This window comes from Melozone crissalis, unplaced genomic scaffold, assembly GCF_028551555.1.
Source record: "Melozone crissalis strain CALT ecotype California unplaced genomic scaffold, PUWL_Pcris_2 ptg000523l_1, whole genome shotgun sequence".
Classification (NCBI taxonomy): Eukaryota; Metazoa; Chordata; class Aves; order Passeriformes; family Passerellidae; genus Melozone; species Melozone crissalis.
The window spans coordinates 43,352-57,115 of record NW_026536224.1 but is presented as its reverse complement, the minus strand read 5'-3'; the positions used below and the strand labels follow the sequence as shown (position 1 = coordinate 57,115).

The window sequence follows — 13,764 nt, the reverse complement described above, 5'->3', positions numbered from 1 at the left end:
TTACAGGTTTATCTCCAGAGGAACTTGTAGGGCACATCCCAGAGCACTCCTTTAGGAACATTTACAGGTTTTCCAGGACCATTTAAACGTTTTTTGGAAACATTTACAGGTTTATTCCTAGAGGTACTTGTAAGGTACACCCCAGAGCACTCCTTTAGGAACATTTACAGGTTTTCCAGGAACATTTACAGGTTTTTAGGGCCGTTCCCAGGTTAGCCCTAGATGAACTTGTAGGGCAGGCGGGCGGGCAGGGTCTGCAGCTCCAGGCGCACGGGGCACTTGTAGAAGTGGCCGAGCAGGGTCTCGGTGTAGCCCTGCAGGAAGTAGAGCTTGTGGGGCGGCAGCGCCCGCGCCAGGAGGGCGCAGAGCACCACGAGGTTCCCGCGGCGCTTCAGCACCGGCTCGTCCAGCAGCAGCCCCGGGAACGTCCCGGCCAGGAAGCGCCGCAGGAACGCGTCCTCCAGGGCCCGGGGGGCGGCGCCCGCCTCGCCACACAGGTTACCTGGGGGGACAGGGGACACTGGGGACACTGGGGACACTGGGGACATTGGGGACATTGGGGACACTGGGTCACTGCCCGCCCGCCTCGCCACACAGGTTACCTGGGGGGACAGGGGACACTGGGGACACTGGGGACATTGGGGACACTGCCCGCCTGCCTCGCCACACAGGTTACCTGGGGGGACAGGGGACATTGGGGACACTGGGGACATTGGGGACACTGGGGACACTGGGTCACTGCCCGCCCGCCTCGCCACACAGGTTACCTGGGGGGACAGGGGACATTGGGGACACTGGGTCACTGCCCGCCTGCCTCGCCACACAGGTTACCTGGGGGGACAGGGGACATTGGGGACACTGGGGACATTGGGGACATTGGGGACACTGGGGACACTGGGTCACTGCCCGCCCGCCTCGCCACACAGGTTACCTGGGGGGACAGGGGACATTGGGGACACTGGGGACATTGGGGACATTGGGGACACTGGGTCACTGCCCGCCTGCCTCGCCACACAGGTTACCTGGGGGGACAGGGGACATTGGGGACACTGGGGACACTGGGGACATTGGGGACACTGGGGACACTGGGTCACTGCCCGCCTGCCTCGCCACACAGGTTACCTGGGGGGACAGGGGACATTGGGGACACTGGGGACATTGGGGACACTGCCCGCCTGCCTCGCCACACAGGTTACCTGGGGGGACAGGGGACATTGGGGACACTGGGGACATTGGGGACACTGGGGACACTGGGGACACTGGGTCACTGCCCGCCCGCCTCGCCACACAGGTTACCTGGGGGGACACACAGGGGACATTGGGGACACTGGGGACATTGGGGACACTGCCCGCCTGCCTCGCCACACAGGTTACCTGGGGGGACAGGGGACATTGGGGACACTGGGGACATTGGGGACACTGGGTCACTGCCCGCCCGCCTCGCCACACAGGTTACCTGGGGGGACAGGGGACATTGGGGACACTGGGGACACTGGGGACATTGGGGACACTGCCCGCCTGCCTCGCCACACAGGTTACCTGGGGGGACAGGGGACATTGGGGACACTGGGGACACTGGGTCACTGCCCGCCCGCCTCGCCACACAGGTTACCTGGGGGGACAGGGGACATTGGGGACACTGGGGACACTGGGTCACTGCCCGCCCGCCTCGCCACACAGGTTACCTGGGGGGACAGGGGACATTGGGGACACTGGGGACATTGGGGACACTGGGTCACTGCCCGCCCGCCTCGCCACACAGGTTACCTGGGGGGACAGAGGGGACACTGGGGACATTGGGGACACTGGGGACATTGAGTCACTGCCTGCTGGGCTGCGCCCGCCTCGCCACACAGGTTACCTGGGGGGACACACAGGGGACATTGGGGACACTGGGGACATTGGGGACACTGAGGGACATCCCGCTGGGCCAGCCCCGCCTTGCCACACAGGTTACCTGAGGGACAGGGGACATTGGTGACACACGGGTGACACTGAGGGACCCCCTGCCCGTGTTGCACCGGCCTCGCCACACAGGTTCCCTGAGGGACACACTTTGGTGACACAGGAGTGGCGTTGGTGACATTGGTGGCACTGAGGGACCCCCTGCCTGTGTTGCACCCGCCTTACCATGCAGGTTTCCTGGGGGACACACAGGTGGCATTGGTGGCACACGGGTGGCACTGAGTCACTGCCTGCTGTGCCGTGCCCACCTCACCTCAGAGGGGACGGGGTGGTGGTGGCACTGGTGGCACTGGTGGCACTGGTGGCACCGGCCCAGCCGTGGTCGTGGCACCTCAGGAGTTGTGTGTTCTGTCCCCAGGATGTCCACGTCACTGTCCCCACCGTGCCCACATGTCCCTGTGTCCCCTCGCGATGCCCGCGTGCCCCACGCTGCCCTGTCCCCAGCATGCCCCCGTGTCCCCAGGGGCCATCCCCACAGTCCCCCCCTGCCGCCATCCCCCTGCCCCCCTGTCCCCCATGTCCCCTGTCCCCGTGTCACGCACCGGTGTGCAGGGACAGCCAGCCCTTGCGGTGCCCGATGTGGTGCGGGGCGTGCGCCTGCTCGTACGTCACCAGCTTGTCACCCTTGCCCGCGCGCACCCGCGCCGCCCGCGCCTGTGGGGACAGCGGGGTCAGCGACAGGGGACATTGGGGACACAGGGACAGCGGGGTCAGGGACAGGGGACATTGGGGACACAGGGACAGGGGACATTGGGGACACAGGGACAGCAGGGTCAGCGACAGGGGACATTGGGGACACAGGGACAGCGGGATCAGGGACAGGGGACATTGGGGACACAGGGACAGCGGGGTCAGCGACAGGGGACATTGGGGACACAGGGACAGCGGGGTCAGGGACAGGGAACACATGGACAGGGGGACATCAGGGACAGCAGGGTCAGCAGGGACAGGGGACAGCGGGGTCAGGGACATGGGGAAAGTGGGGTCAGGGGGACATGGGGACAGGGGGACAGCAGGGTCAGGAGACAGGGAACACAGGGACAGCGGGGACACGGGGATAGGGGGACAGGGGACATTGGGAACAGGGGGACATGAGGACAGCAGCGTCAGGGGACACGGGGACAGTGGGGTCAGGGAACAGGGGACATTGGGAACAGGGGGACATGGGGACAGTGGGGTCAGGGAACAGCAGGGACACGGGGACACGGCCGCAGGGTCCCCGAGCACTCACCTTGAGGCACACGGGGCTGGTGTGGAGCTGCCGGGCGGCGCTGGGGACATGGAGGGCACGGGGAAGGACCTGCACAGGGGACAGGGCTGGGGACGGCTGGCAGGGGACATCGCGGTCCCCCGTCCCCAACACCGCCAGCGTGTCCCCAGGAGCCGCACGGAGCAGCCCCGGTGTCCCCGCGGTGGGGACAGCGCTGTCCCCAGTGTCACCGCAGCCCTCGCCCTCTCATCCAGTGCCCCCACCCTCAGTGTGTCCCATTCCCGGTGTCCCTTGTCACCCCCACCCTCAGTGCCCCCCATGCCCAATGCCCCCAGGCTCACTGCGCCACATCCCCAGTGTCCCTAAACCTGGTGTCCTTTGTCACCCCCATTCCCGGTATTTCCCCATTCCTGGTATTTCCCCCATTCCCGCTCTCCCCTCACCCGCAGGGCCCGCGCGGCCGCCGCCATCTTGGCTGAGGGAGCGGCGGCAGCGCCCCCTGGCGGCGGGAGGGCAGCGAGGGAGGAACTGGGGATACCGGGATGGACTGGGGGGAACTGGGATGGACTGGGCACACTGGGAGTACTGCCAGCACTGGGTATACTGGGATGGACTGGGGGTATACTGGGATGGACTGGGGGGCACTGAGGATACCGGGGGTCCTGGGAACTCCTGAAGGCAACTGGGCTCCTCGTGAGCGCCCACTGGGAGCGACTGGGATCTCCCTGGTGCCCACTTTGGGCACCTATTGGGGGTCTCCCAGCTCCCTTCCCCCTTACCCCCTCATTCTGGGGGTCTCCCAGGTTTCCCCCCCCCACTTTGGGGTCTCCCAGGTGTCCCCCCCATTTTGGGGTGCCCCCCATCCCGGTGCCCACACACACACACACTCAGCCCCCTGTGGGTGCCACTGCTTTATTCCGGGGGTGCCCCCGGGCGCCCCCCGCACTCGCAGCCCCCCGTCCCGTTTCGGGGGGCTCAGGGGAAGGCGATGGAGCCCAGGGGGGGCTCGGGGGCGGTCCCGCGGCCGGGGGGCTGCCGGGGCCCCCCGTGGTGCCCGTACTGGAACTTGAGGCGCAGCTCGCCCAGGCGGGAGCGGGGCAGGATGTCGGGGATCCACTCGATGGTGAAGGGCGTGGGCTCCTTCTGCGTGGGGGACGTGTGGCCTGGGGGGGCACGGCGGGGGGGCTGCCTCGGGGGACCCTGCTGCACCCCCTGAAACCCCAACCCTATGGACCCCCCCCCTTTTCCTGTCTCTGAACCCTCCAACCCCATGGAGACCCCCCTTCTGCCCCTCCACGGACCCCAAACCCATGGAATCCCCCCAACCCCATGGAATCCCCCCTGCTGACCCTCCATGGACCCCCAACCCCATGGAGACCCCCCTACTGGCCCACCATGGACCCCCAAACCCTATTAACCCCACAATCCCACAGAACCCCCCTGCTGCCCGCCCCTCCATGGACCCCCAAACCCATGGAACCCCCCCTCTGCCCTTCCTTGAACCCCCCCAATGCCATGGAACCCCCCCTTTCCCTTCCCTTGAAGCCCCCCACCCCTATGGAGAGTTGGGACCTCCTGGGGCTCTTTTGGGGTCCCAACTTGTCCCTCCCAGCTGGGTTTTGGGGTCCCACCCTGCTCTCCCCAGGCCTGTTTTAGGGTCCCATCCAGCCCTTCCTGGGGCTGTTTTGGGGTCCATTCCTGCCCTCCCCAGACCTATTTTGGGGTCCCATTCTACACCTCCCAGCTGAGTTTTGGGGTCTCACCCTGCCCTTCCCGGGGGCTGTTTTGGGGTCCCACCCTGCCCTCCCCAGACCTATTTTGGGGGTCCCACTCTGCCTTTCCCAGGGGCTGTTTTGGGGTCCCACCCTGCCCTTCCAAGGGGATGTTTTGGGGTCTCACTCTGCCCTTTCTGGGCACTGTTTTGGGGTCCCACTCTGGCTTTCCCAGGGGCGTTTTGGGGTCCCACCCGGCCCTTTCTGGGCACTATTTTGGGGTCCCTCCCAGCCCCTCCTGGGGCTGTTTTGGGGTCCCACCCTGCCCTTCCAAGGGGTTGTTTTGGGGTCTCACCCGGCCCTTTCTGGGCACTGTTTTGGGGTCTCACTCTGCCCCTCCTGGGGCTGTTTCGGGGTCCCACCCTGCCCCTCCTGGGGCTGTTTCGGGGTCCCACTCTGCCCCTCCTGGGGCTGTTTTGGGGTCCCACCCTGCCCCTCCCGGTGCTGTTTCGGGGTCCCACCCTGCCCTTCCAAGGGGTTGTTTTGGGGTCTCACCCAGCCCTTTCTGGGCACTGTTTTGGGGTCCCACCCTGCCCCTCCCGGCGCTGTTTCGGGGTCCCCCCGTGCCCCCCGAGCCTCACCGACTTTGAGGAAGGTCTGCAGCTCCAGGGGCCGCAGCGGGGGCTGCCTCTCGTGCGGGCCCGGCCCCTCGGGCACGCTCTGCACCTCCACGCGGGGGCTGCGGAAGGGCTCGTAGGAGCCGTCGCGGTTCTGCACGAAGCTCCGCGTGATCTCCAGCGGCACCTGCGGGCCGGGCAGCGCTCAGGGCCGGCCCCGCGGGGCTGGGGGGGCCCGGGGGGGCGTCCCGGCCTTACCTCGGGCGTGTCGAAGATCTGCTTGACCTGCAGGACGTTGGTGATGTGCCAGGTGTACTTGGAGAAGGTGCCCAGGGGCAGCGCGTCCCTGCGCACGAAGGCTGCGGGGAGGGGTCGGGGCGGGCTCGGGGGCTCCGGCCCCTTTCATCCTCCCTCCTCTTGGTTTTAGCAGCCCTCGTCGGTTTTCCTCTCCTTCCCCCCTTTTTTCCTCCTTTTCCCCCCCTTTTTTGCCTTAATTTTTCCCCTAATTCCTCCCTTTATTTTCTCCCCTTCCTCCCACTTTTTAATTCCCCTTTTCCTTCCTTCCCCCTCTTTTTCATTCCTCTTTTCCCCCCATTTATTTTTCCATCCCTCCCTCTCAGTTTTTTCTCCCTTTATTTTCCCCCTCGAATTTTCCCACCCTTTTTCCCCCCCGTTATTTTTCCCCTCCTTTATTTTTCCATCCCCCTTTCCCCCCTTTATTTTTCTACCCCTTTCTCCTTTATTTTCTCCCCCTTATTTGTGCATCTCCATTTCTCCCCTTTATTTTTCCACCCCTTTTTTCCCCTCCATTTCCCCCCCTTTATTTTCCCCTTTATTTTTCCCCTTTATTTTCCCCCTTTATTTTTCTCCTTTATTTTTTCCCCCCTTTTATTTTCTCCCTTTATTTTCCCCCTTTATTTTCCCCCTTTACTTCCCCCTTTTATTCTCCCCCTTTATTTTTCCCCTTTATTTTCCCCTTTTATTTTCCCCCTTTATTTTCCCCTTTTATTTCCCCCTTTATTTTTTCCCCTTTATTTTTTCCCCCTTTATTTTCCCCCTTTATTTTTTCCCCCTTTATTTTCCCCTTTATTTTTCCCCCTTTATTTTCCCCTTTATTTCCCCCCTTCCCTCCCCTTTTCCATCTCCCCCTCCCCAGCACCCAAGAAAAACCCCGGAATCCTCTCCGTGCCCCTGCTCCTTGCCCCACACTCAGCTCCCAGCGGGATTTCTTGTGTTTTCTCCCCTTTTTTGGGTGTTTCTCCCCTTTTCCCTCACCCGTGGTGGAGTTGGGCAACCTCTTCTTGCCGCTGCCGCTGGAGATTCGCTGCTGCAGAGCCTCGAAGAAGGACTGGGGGATGTGGAAAACCAGCGGCTCTGGGTGGCCTGGGAGGGCACAGCGGGATCAGCAGAGGGAAATTGTCACCCCAAATTGTCACCCCAAAGTGTCACCCCAAAGTGTCACTGTGCCTCAGGGGATCAGCAGAGGGGGAATTCCCAAGGAAATGTTTGGGATTTGGAGGCTGTCGCTGTTTTGGGGTCACTGGGAGGACAATGGGGGGCCCAAATTGTCACCCCAAAGTGTCCCTGTGCCTCAGGGGATCAGCAGAGGGAAACGTTTGGGATTTGGAGGCTGGGCCCGCCCTGTTGCTGTTTTGGGGTCACTCTGGTCAGGAGAAGGAGAATGAAGGTCCCAAATTGTCACCCCAAAATGTCCCTGTGGCTCATGGGGTCAGCAGAGGAGGAATTCCCAAGGAAAAGTTTGGGATTTGGAGGCTGGACCCGCCCTGTCGCTGTTTTGGGGTCACTGGGAGGAGAATTGGGGTCCCAAATTGTCACCTCAAAGTGTCCCAGTGCCTCAGGGAGTCAGCAGAGTGAAATGTTTGGGATTTCGAGGCTGTCGTGGTTTTGGGGTCACTGGAGGTCCCAAATTGTCACCCCAAAGTGTCCCCGTGCCTCAGGGGATCAGCAGAGGGAAATGTTTGGGATTTGGAGGCTGGACCCGACCTGTCGCTGTTTTGGGGTCACCAGGAGGAGAATGGGGAGGGGGTGGTGACAGTGGCATGGATGGTGAGGGTACAAAATGGCACCAAAAGCGTCCCCAAAAAGGGACACAGCATTTCCAAAATGGCACCAGAAGTGTTGAGGAATAGGCGGCAAAAATACCAGCAAAAAAGCACCAAAAGTGTTCCCAAAAAGGCACCGAAAGTGTTCCCTAAAAGGCACCAAAATATTCCCAAAAAGGCACCAAAAGTGTTCCCAAAATGGCACCAAAAGTGTTCCCAAAATGGCACTGAAAGTGTTCCCAAAAAGGCACCAAAAGTGTTCCCAAAATGGCACCAAAAGTGTTCCCAAAAAGGCACCAAAATATTCCCAAAAAGGCACCAAAAGTGTTCCCAAAAAGGCACCAAAAGTGTTCCCAAAATGGCACCAAAAGTGTTCCCAAAATGGCACCAAAAGTGTTCCCAGCTCTCCCAGCCCAGCTCCAGAGGCTCCCAGCCCTTGGAGCAGCTCCGTGGCCTCCTCCAGGGACCCCCCAAACCCTCCAGGGACCCCCCAAAACCTGCAGGGGACAATCCCAGTCCTGCAGGGCTCACTCACCCTCAAACTGGTAGTGCATGGTCTGGTGGATGCGCTCTGTGACACTGCCCAGCCACTCCTGGAAGGACAGGGACACCTGGGACTCATCCAGCGCCTGGGGACAGCCTGAGGGGACACCGAGGGGACACTGGAACGTCACTGTGCCCCAGACATCACCCCAGGGCTCTGTGACACTGCCCAGCCAGGGAGGGGACACTGGAACGTCACTGTGTCCCCAGTGTCACCCCAGGGCTCTGTGACACTGCCCAGCCAGGGAGGGGACACTGGAACGTCACTGTGTCCCCAGTGTCACCCCAGGGCTCTGTGACACTGCCCAGCCACTCCTGCACCCCGAAGCTCCTCTGGTCCCACCATGGTCCCACACTTTGCACTGTCCCAGCCTGGCCTTGGGCACTGCCAGGGATCCAGGGGCAGCCCCAGCTGCTCTGGGAATTCCATCCCAGCCCCTCCTCATCCTCAAACCAGGAATTCCTTCCCCAAATCCCCATCAACCTGTGCCCACCCCGAGCTGGCAGTGCCCACCCCGAGCTGGCAGTGCCCACCCCGAGCTGGCAGTGCCCCAGGCTCACCGTGTCTCTTTAGTGAGGAGGAGGATGAGGATGAGGAAGGTGAGGAGGAGACCACGGGCAGCTTCCTCAGGCTGCTCCTCCTGGGGTTGGGATGAGCCGGGTCTGGAGCCAGGAGGGGCCCGGGCACCTGCGGGCCTGAGGGAGGGATTGTCACCAAGTGCCACCCAATGTCACCCAGTGTCACCTCCCTCCTTTGGGCTTCCACCCTCACACCACCAGCAGGGACCCCCACGAGTTCCTAATGCCTGGAGCAGCTCCAGAGGTTCCCCAGCTGGATGTGACCCCATGGAGCCCATCCAGAGGTTCCACAGCTGGATGTGACCCCATGGAGCTCATCCAGAGGTTCCCCAGCTGGATGTGACCCCACGGAGCAGCTCCAGAGGTTCCACGGCTGGATGTGACCCCATGGAGCCCATCCAGAGGTTCCACAGCTGGATGTGACCCCACGGAGCCCATCCAGAGGTTCCACAGCTGGATATGACCCCATGGAGCAGCTCCAGAGGTTCCCCAGCTGGATGTGACCCCACGGAGCAGCTCCAGAGGTTCCACAGCTGGATGTGACCCCACGGAGCTCATCCAGAGGTTCCACAGCTGGATGTGACCCCATGGAGCCCATCCAGAAGTTCCACAGCTGGATGTGACCCCATGGAGCTCATCCAGAGGTTCCACAGCTGGATGTGACCCCATGGAGCCCATCCAGAGGTTCCACAGCTGGATGTGACCCCATGGAGCTCCTCCAGAGGTTCCCCAGCTGGATGTGACCCCACGGAGCCCATCCAGAGGTTCCACAGCTGGATGTGACCCCATGGAGCCCATCCAGAGGTTCCACAGCTGGATGTGACCCCATGGAGCCCATCCAGAGGTTCCCCAGCTGGATGTGACCCCACGGAGCAGCTCCAGAGGTTCCACAGCTGGATGTGACCCCCATGGAGCTCATCCAGAGGTTCCCCAGCTGGATGTGACCCCATGGAGCCCATCCAGAGGTTCCACAGCTGGATGTGACCCCACGGAGCCCATCCAGAGGTTCCACAGCTGGATGTGACCCCATGGAGCTCCTCCAGAGGTTCCCCAGCTGGGTGTGGCCCCACAGAGCAGCCCCCAGCCCTCCCCAGGACACTCACCTGTCCCCAGGTCCTTCCTCCTCCTCCTGGCCCTGGCAGCAGCCGCCCCCCGTGCCCGCGCTGTGGGGCCCCGGAGCAGCTGCGGGATCAGCGTCCCCTTGAGACCTGGGGACACAGGGACTGTCCCTAAAACATCCCTGGGGACACAGGGACACTGGGGACACTGGGACTGTCCCTAAAACATCCCTGGGGACACAGGGACTGTCCCTAAAACATCCCAGCCACAGGGACACAGGGGACACAGGGACACCCCAAAACCCCAGAGAACCCCCCACCCTCCCAGGGGGCTCCTTTGGAGGGGAGGGGGGGGTTTTATCCTGCTCCCACTGGGGTTTGCACCTTGTGGGGTTATTGGGGTGAAGCTTTTGGGGTGCAGAACCTCCTTAATGGGGTGAGAGCCAAACATTCCTGCTGTGGGTTATGGGAATGAACCCCAAACATTCCTGCTGTGGGTTATGGGGAATGAACCCCAGATATTCCTGCTGCGGGATTTGGGGAATGAACCCCAGATATTCCTGCTGTGGGATTTAAGGGAATGAACCCCAGATATTCCTGCTGTGGGATTTGGGGAATGAACCCCAGATATTCCTGCTGTGGGATTTAAGGGAATGAACCCCAGATATTCCTGCTGCGGGATTTGGGGAATGAACCCCAAATATTCCTGCTGTGGGAAGGGTTCAGGGGGAATGAACCCCAGAGGCTGCTCTGGGAGGGGGTTCAGAGTTCCCAGCCCTGCAAAAAGACCCCAAACCCATTGGGATCTGCCCCCCAGCCCCAGTGCATCTCTGTGCTCACAGCAGGATGGGGCAGCACAAACCCAACGCCCAGGGGATTCGGGACCATGGAATGGCCCAGGAGGGTTTTTAGGGTGCCCCCCAACCCCTGCCCAGAGGATTTGGGACCAAGGGGATTTTTAGGGTGCCCCCCAACCCCTGCCCAGGGGATTTGGGACCAAGGGGATTTTTAGGGTGCCCCCCAACCCCTGCCCAGAGGATTTGGGACCAAGGGGATTTTTAGGGTGCCCCCCAACCCCTGCCCAGGGGATTTGGGACCAAGGGGATTTTTAGGGTGCCCCCCAACCCCTGCCCAGGGGATTTGGGACCAAGGGGATTTTTAGGGTGCCCCCCAACCCCTGCCCAGGGGATTTGGGACCAGGAGGGTTTTTAGGGTGCCCCCACCCCCTGCCCAGGGGATTTGGGACCATGGCATTCCCCGCCCGCTCCCACCGCTGCCGTCGGCCGTGAGGAACTCGGAGAACTCCTGGGCCAGGCTCTCGTCGCTGGCGAAGGCGCAGATGCAGGCCAGGAAATGGACGCAGCGCGCGGGGGGCGACTCCTCCTCCTCCTCCTCCTCCTCCTCCTCTTCCTCGCCCTCCTCGTCCTCGTCCTCGCGCCGCTCCCCCTTGGCACGGCCGTGCCCGGGCGCGCGGCAGGTGCAGGAGAAGCGGCGCCGCCCGAAGCTGGCGTGCAGGTAGCCCAGGCCGTGCCCGGGGCCGGCCTGGCACTTGACCACCAGCACGCTCTTGGTCACCCTCTGCACCAGCGGCCCCGAGGGCTCCGCGGCCAACTCCCACAGGCTCCGCTTGGCCTCGGCGGGCGCCTGCACCGCGCCCAGCACCGAGCTCTTGAGCGGCAGCGGCGTGGCCTCGGCCCGGCAGCCCAGCGCCAGCTTCAGGTGCCGGCACTGCCCCTCGCCCCGCCCGGCGCAGGCGGGCGCGTGGCAGCGCCCCGAGCTCAGCTGGGTGATCAGGGTGCCCTCGGGGGTCTGGATGGCCGTCTCGGACACCCCCAGCTCCACGAAGCAGCGGCGCTGGCGCTGGCGCACCGAGTACAGCCGGCCCCGGGCGCCGCCCAGCAGGCGCACGGCGTCGGCGCCGCCCGGGGCGCGGCGGGCGCCCGCCCGGAACACGGCCCCGCACGTCTTGTTCTTGCAGCTGAGCCCCCGCGTGCCGTTGTAGGTGCCGCAGCGAGGGCACCTGCGGATGCCGCGCAGCGTGGCCTTGCCCAGGTCCGACAGGAAGGACGGGGCCTTGGGCCTGCCCGGGCACGGGTCCATGGGGCTGCGGAGAGACGGGAGAGGGTCACGGGGGGAACCTGGGCACAGCGAGCAGCCTGACAGGCCTGTGCCACCCTGACAGGCCCTGTGCCACCCCAGTGAGCACCCTGACAGGCCCTGTGCCATGCCAATGGTCACACTGACAGGCCCAGTGCCACCCTGACAGGCCCTGTGCCACCCCAATGGCCACCCTGACAGGCCCTGTGCCACCCTGAGAGTCCCTGTGCCACCCTGAGAGTCCCTGTGCCATGCCAATGGTCACCCTGACAGGCTCTGTGCCACCCTGAGAGTCCCTGTGTGACCCCAGTGACCACCCTGACAGTCCCTATGCCACTCTGAGAGTGCCTGTGCTACCCTGAGAGTCCCTGTGCCACCCTGGCAGTCCCTGTGCCACCCTGACAGGCCCTGTGCCACCCTGAGAGTTCCTGTGCCACTCCAGTGATCACCTTGAGATCCCCTGTGCTATGCCAATGGCCATCCTGAGAGTCCCTGTGCCACCCCAATGGTCACCCTGACAGTCCCTGGGCCCCCCTGAGAGTCCCTGTGCCACTCTGACAGGCCCTGTGCCACCCTGGCAGGCTCTGTGCCATGCCACTGGTCACACTGACAGGCCCTGTGCCACCCTGAGAGTCCCTGTGCCACCCCCAATGGCCACCCTGACAGGCCCTGTGCCACCCTGAGAGTGCCTGTGCCACCCCAGTGACCACCCTGAGAGTCCTTGTGCCACCCAGCAAACATCCTGATAGTCCCTATGCCACTCTGAGAGTGCCTGTGCTACCCTGAGAGTCCCTGTGCCACCCTGAGAGCCCGTGTGCCACCCCAGTGACCACCCTGAGTCCTTGTGCCACCCAGCAAACACCCTGACAGGCCCTGTGCCACTCCAGTGAATACCCTGAGAGTCCCTATGCCACCCTGACAGGCCCTGCGCCACCCCAGTGAACACTCTGGGAGTCCCTGTGCCACCCTGAGAGTCTCTGTGCCACTCCAGCAGTTCCTGTGCCACTCCAATGGTCACCCCGAGAGTCCCTGTGCCACTGGAATGGTCACCCTGGCACTGCCTGTGCCACCCTGAGAGACCCAGTGACCACCCTGGCAGTCCCTGTGCCACCCCGGCACTCCCCGTGCCACCCCAGTGACCACCCTGAGAGTCCCTGTGCCACCCCTGACAGTCTCTGTGCCACTCTATCTAGTCCCTGTGCCACCCCAATGGTCACCCTGGCACTCCCCCGCGCCACCTCCCCTCACAACCGGGGCTCTCTCCCCTCACGGCCAGGCCCGGGGATCTCTCCCCTCACCCCCAGCTCCCGGTTCCCCTCACGCCCAGCCCCGGGGGTCCCGTCCCCCCTCACCGGCGTTTCCCGGGGTTTCCCAGCATCCCTCGCGGCCCGTGACGTCGGCTCCGCCGCCGGGCCCGCGCCGGTACCTGGGCCCCGTTACTGCCGCCGGCAGCGCCGTCAGAGCGGCTCCACTTCCGCCACCGGCGCGCTCCTATTGGTCAGTTTGCACCACGTGGTGCACCGCGGGGTCTGCTGGGAGTTGTAGTCCAAGGAGGAGCCTAAACCCCACCCCACGCTTGGACTACAACTCCCAGCAGTCCCCGCGGCGAAAATTCCCTTTTTTCCCTCCCCAATTCCCCAATTTCCCCCCAAAATTTCGCCTTTTCCCCCCAAAATTCCGCTCATTTCCCCCCTAAATCCCAGCAGCTCCACCCGCCCCCTCTCAACCCCACCGCGCCACCACCTGACCTCTCAACCCCACCGCGCCACCCACCTGACAAAACACAGCACACACCAGCTCAGTTTTTTCATTTTTCCTTTTTTTTTTTCTAAAAAAAAAAGTTTTTTTTTCGTATTTTTTTCCATTTTGTGAGTTTTTTGTGTGTTTTTTTTTAAAGGCTGGGCGAGAGGTAGGATAAAA

At 63.0% G+C, this 13,764-nt stretch overlaps 2 protein-coding genes across 2 annotated transcripts; both read right to left on the bottom strand.

The window, feature by feature from the left end:
• Nucleotides 1–204: 204 nt before the first annotated feature.
• On the bottom strand, nucleotides 205–3,684 carry MRPS24 (mitochondrial ribosomal protein S24). The gene is made up of 4 exons (XM_054295118.1): nucleotides 3,619–3,684; nucleotides 3,197–3,265; nucleotides 2,508–2,619; nucleotides 205–502 (listed from the first exon to the last, which is right to left on the bottom strand). Exons 1-4 carry the CDS (start codon nucleotides 3,643–3,645, stop codon nucleotides 219–221), a joined length of 492 nt encoding a protein of 163 aa, XP_054151093.1. The 5' UTR covers nucleotides 3,646–3,684; the 3' UTR covers nucleotides 205–218.
• A 402-nt stretch (nucleotides 3,685–4,086) lies between these two features.
• Nucleotides 4,087–13,292, bottom strand: CUNH2orf42 (chromosome unknown C2orf42 homolog). Its single transcript, XM_054295122.1, has 9 exons — nucleotides 13,197–13,292; nucleotides 11,019–11,851; nucleotides 9,793–9,897; nucleotides 8,672–8,806; nucleotides 8,103–8,207; nucleotides 6,780–6,887; nucleotides 5,763–5,863; nucleotides 5,529–5,691; nucleotides 4,087–4,338 (listed from the first exon to the last, which is right to left on the bottom strand). Exons 1-9 carry the CDS (start codon nucleotides 13,220–13,222, stop codon nucleotides 4,151–4,153), a joined length of 1,764 nt encoding a protein of 587 aa, XP_054151097.1. The 5' UTR covers nucleotides 13,223–13,292; the 3' UTR covers nucleotides 4,087–4,150.
• Between the last annotated feature and the right edge of the window lie 472 nt (nucleotides 13,293–13,764).

Bases quoted from the DNA above. Each gene is read 5' to 3' on its own strand.
- CUNH2orf42 (XM_054295122.1), bottom strand. From the start codon at position 13,222: ATGCTGGGAAACCCCGGGAAACGCCG. The intron at 9,898-11,018 runs GTGGGAGCGGGC...CTGTGTCCCCAG, and splicing joins CCTCACGGCCGACGGCAGCG to GTCTCAAGGGGACGCTGATC. The intron at 5,692-5,762 runs GTAAGGCCGGGA...CCCGGCCCGCAG, and splicing joins AGATCTTCGACACGCCCGAG to GTGCCGCTGGAGATCACGCG.
- MRPS24 (XM_054295118.1), bottom strand. From the start codon at position 3,645: ATGGCGGCGGCCGCGCGGGCCCTGCGG. The intron at 2,620-3,196 runs GTGAGTGCTCGG...CTGTCCCCACAG, and splicing joins CCAGCCCCGTGTGCCTCAAG to GCGCGGGCGGCGCGGGTGCG. The intron at 503-2,507 runs GTGCGTGACACG...CTGTCCCCCCAG, and splicing joins CTGGCTGTCCCTGCACACCG to GTAACCTGTGTGGCGAGGCG.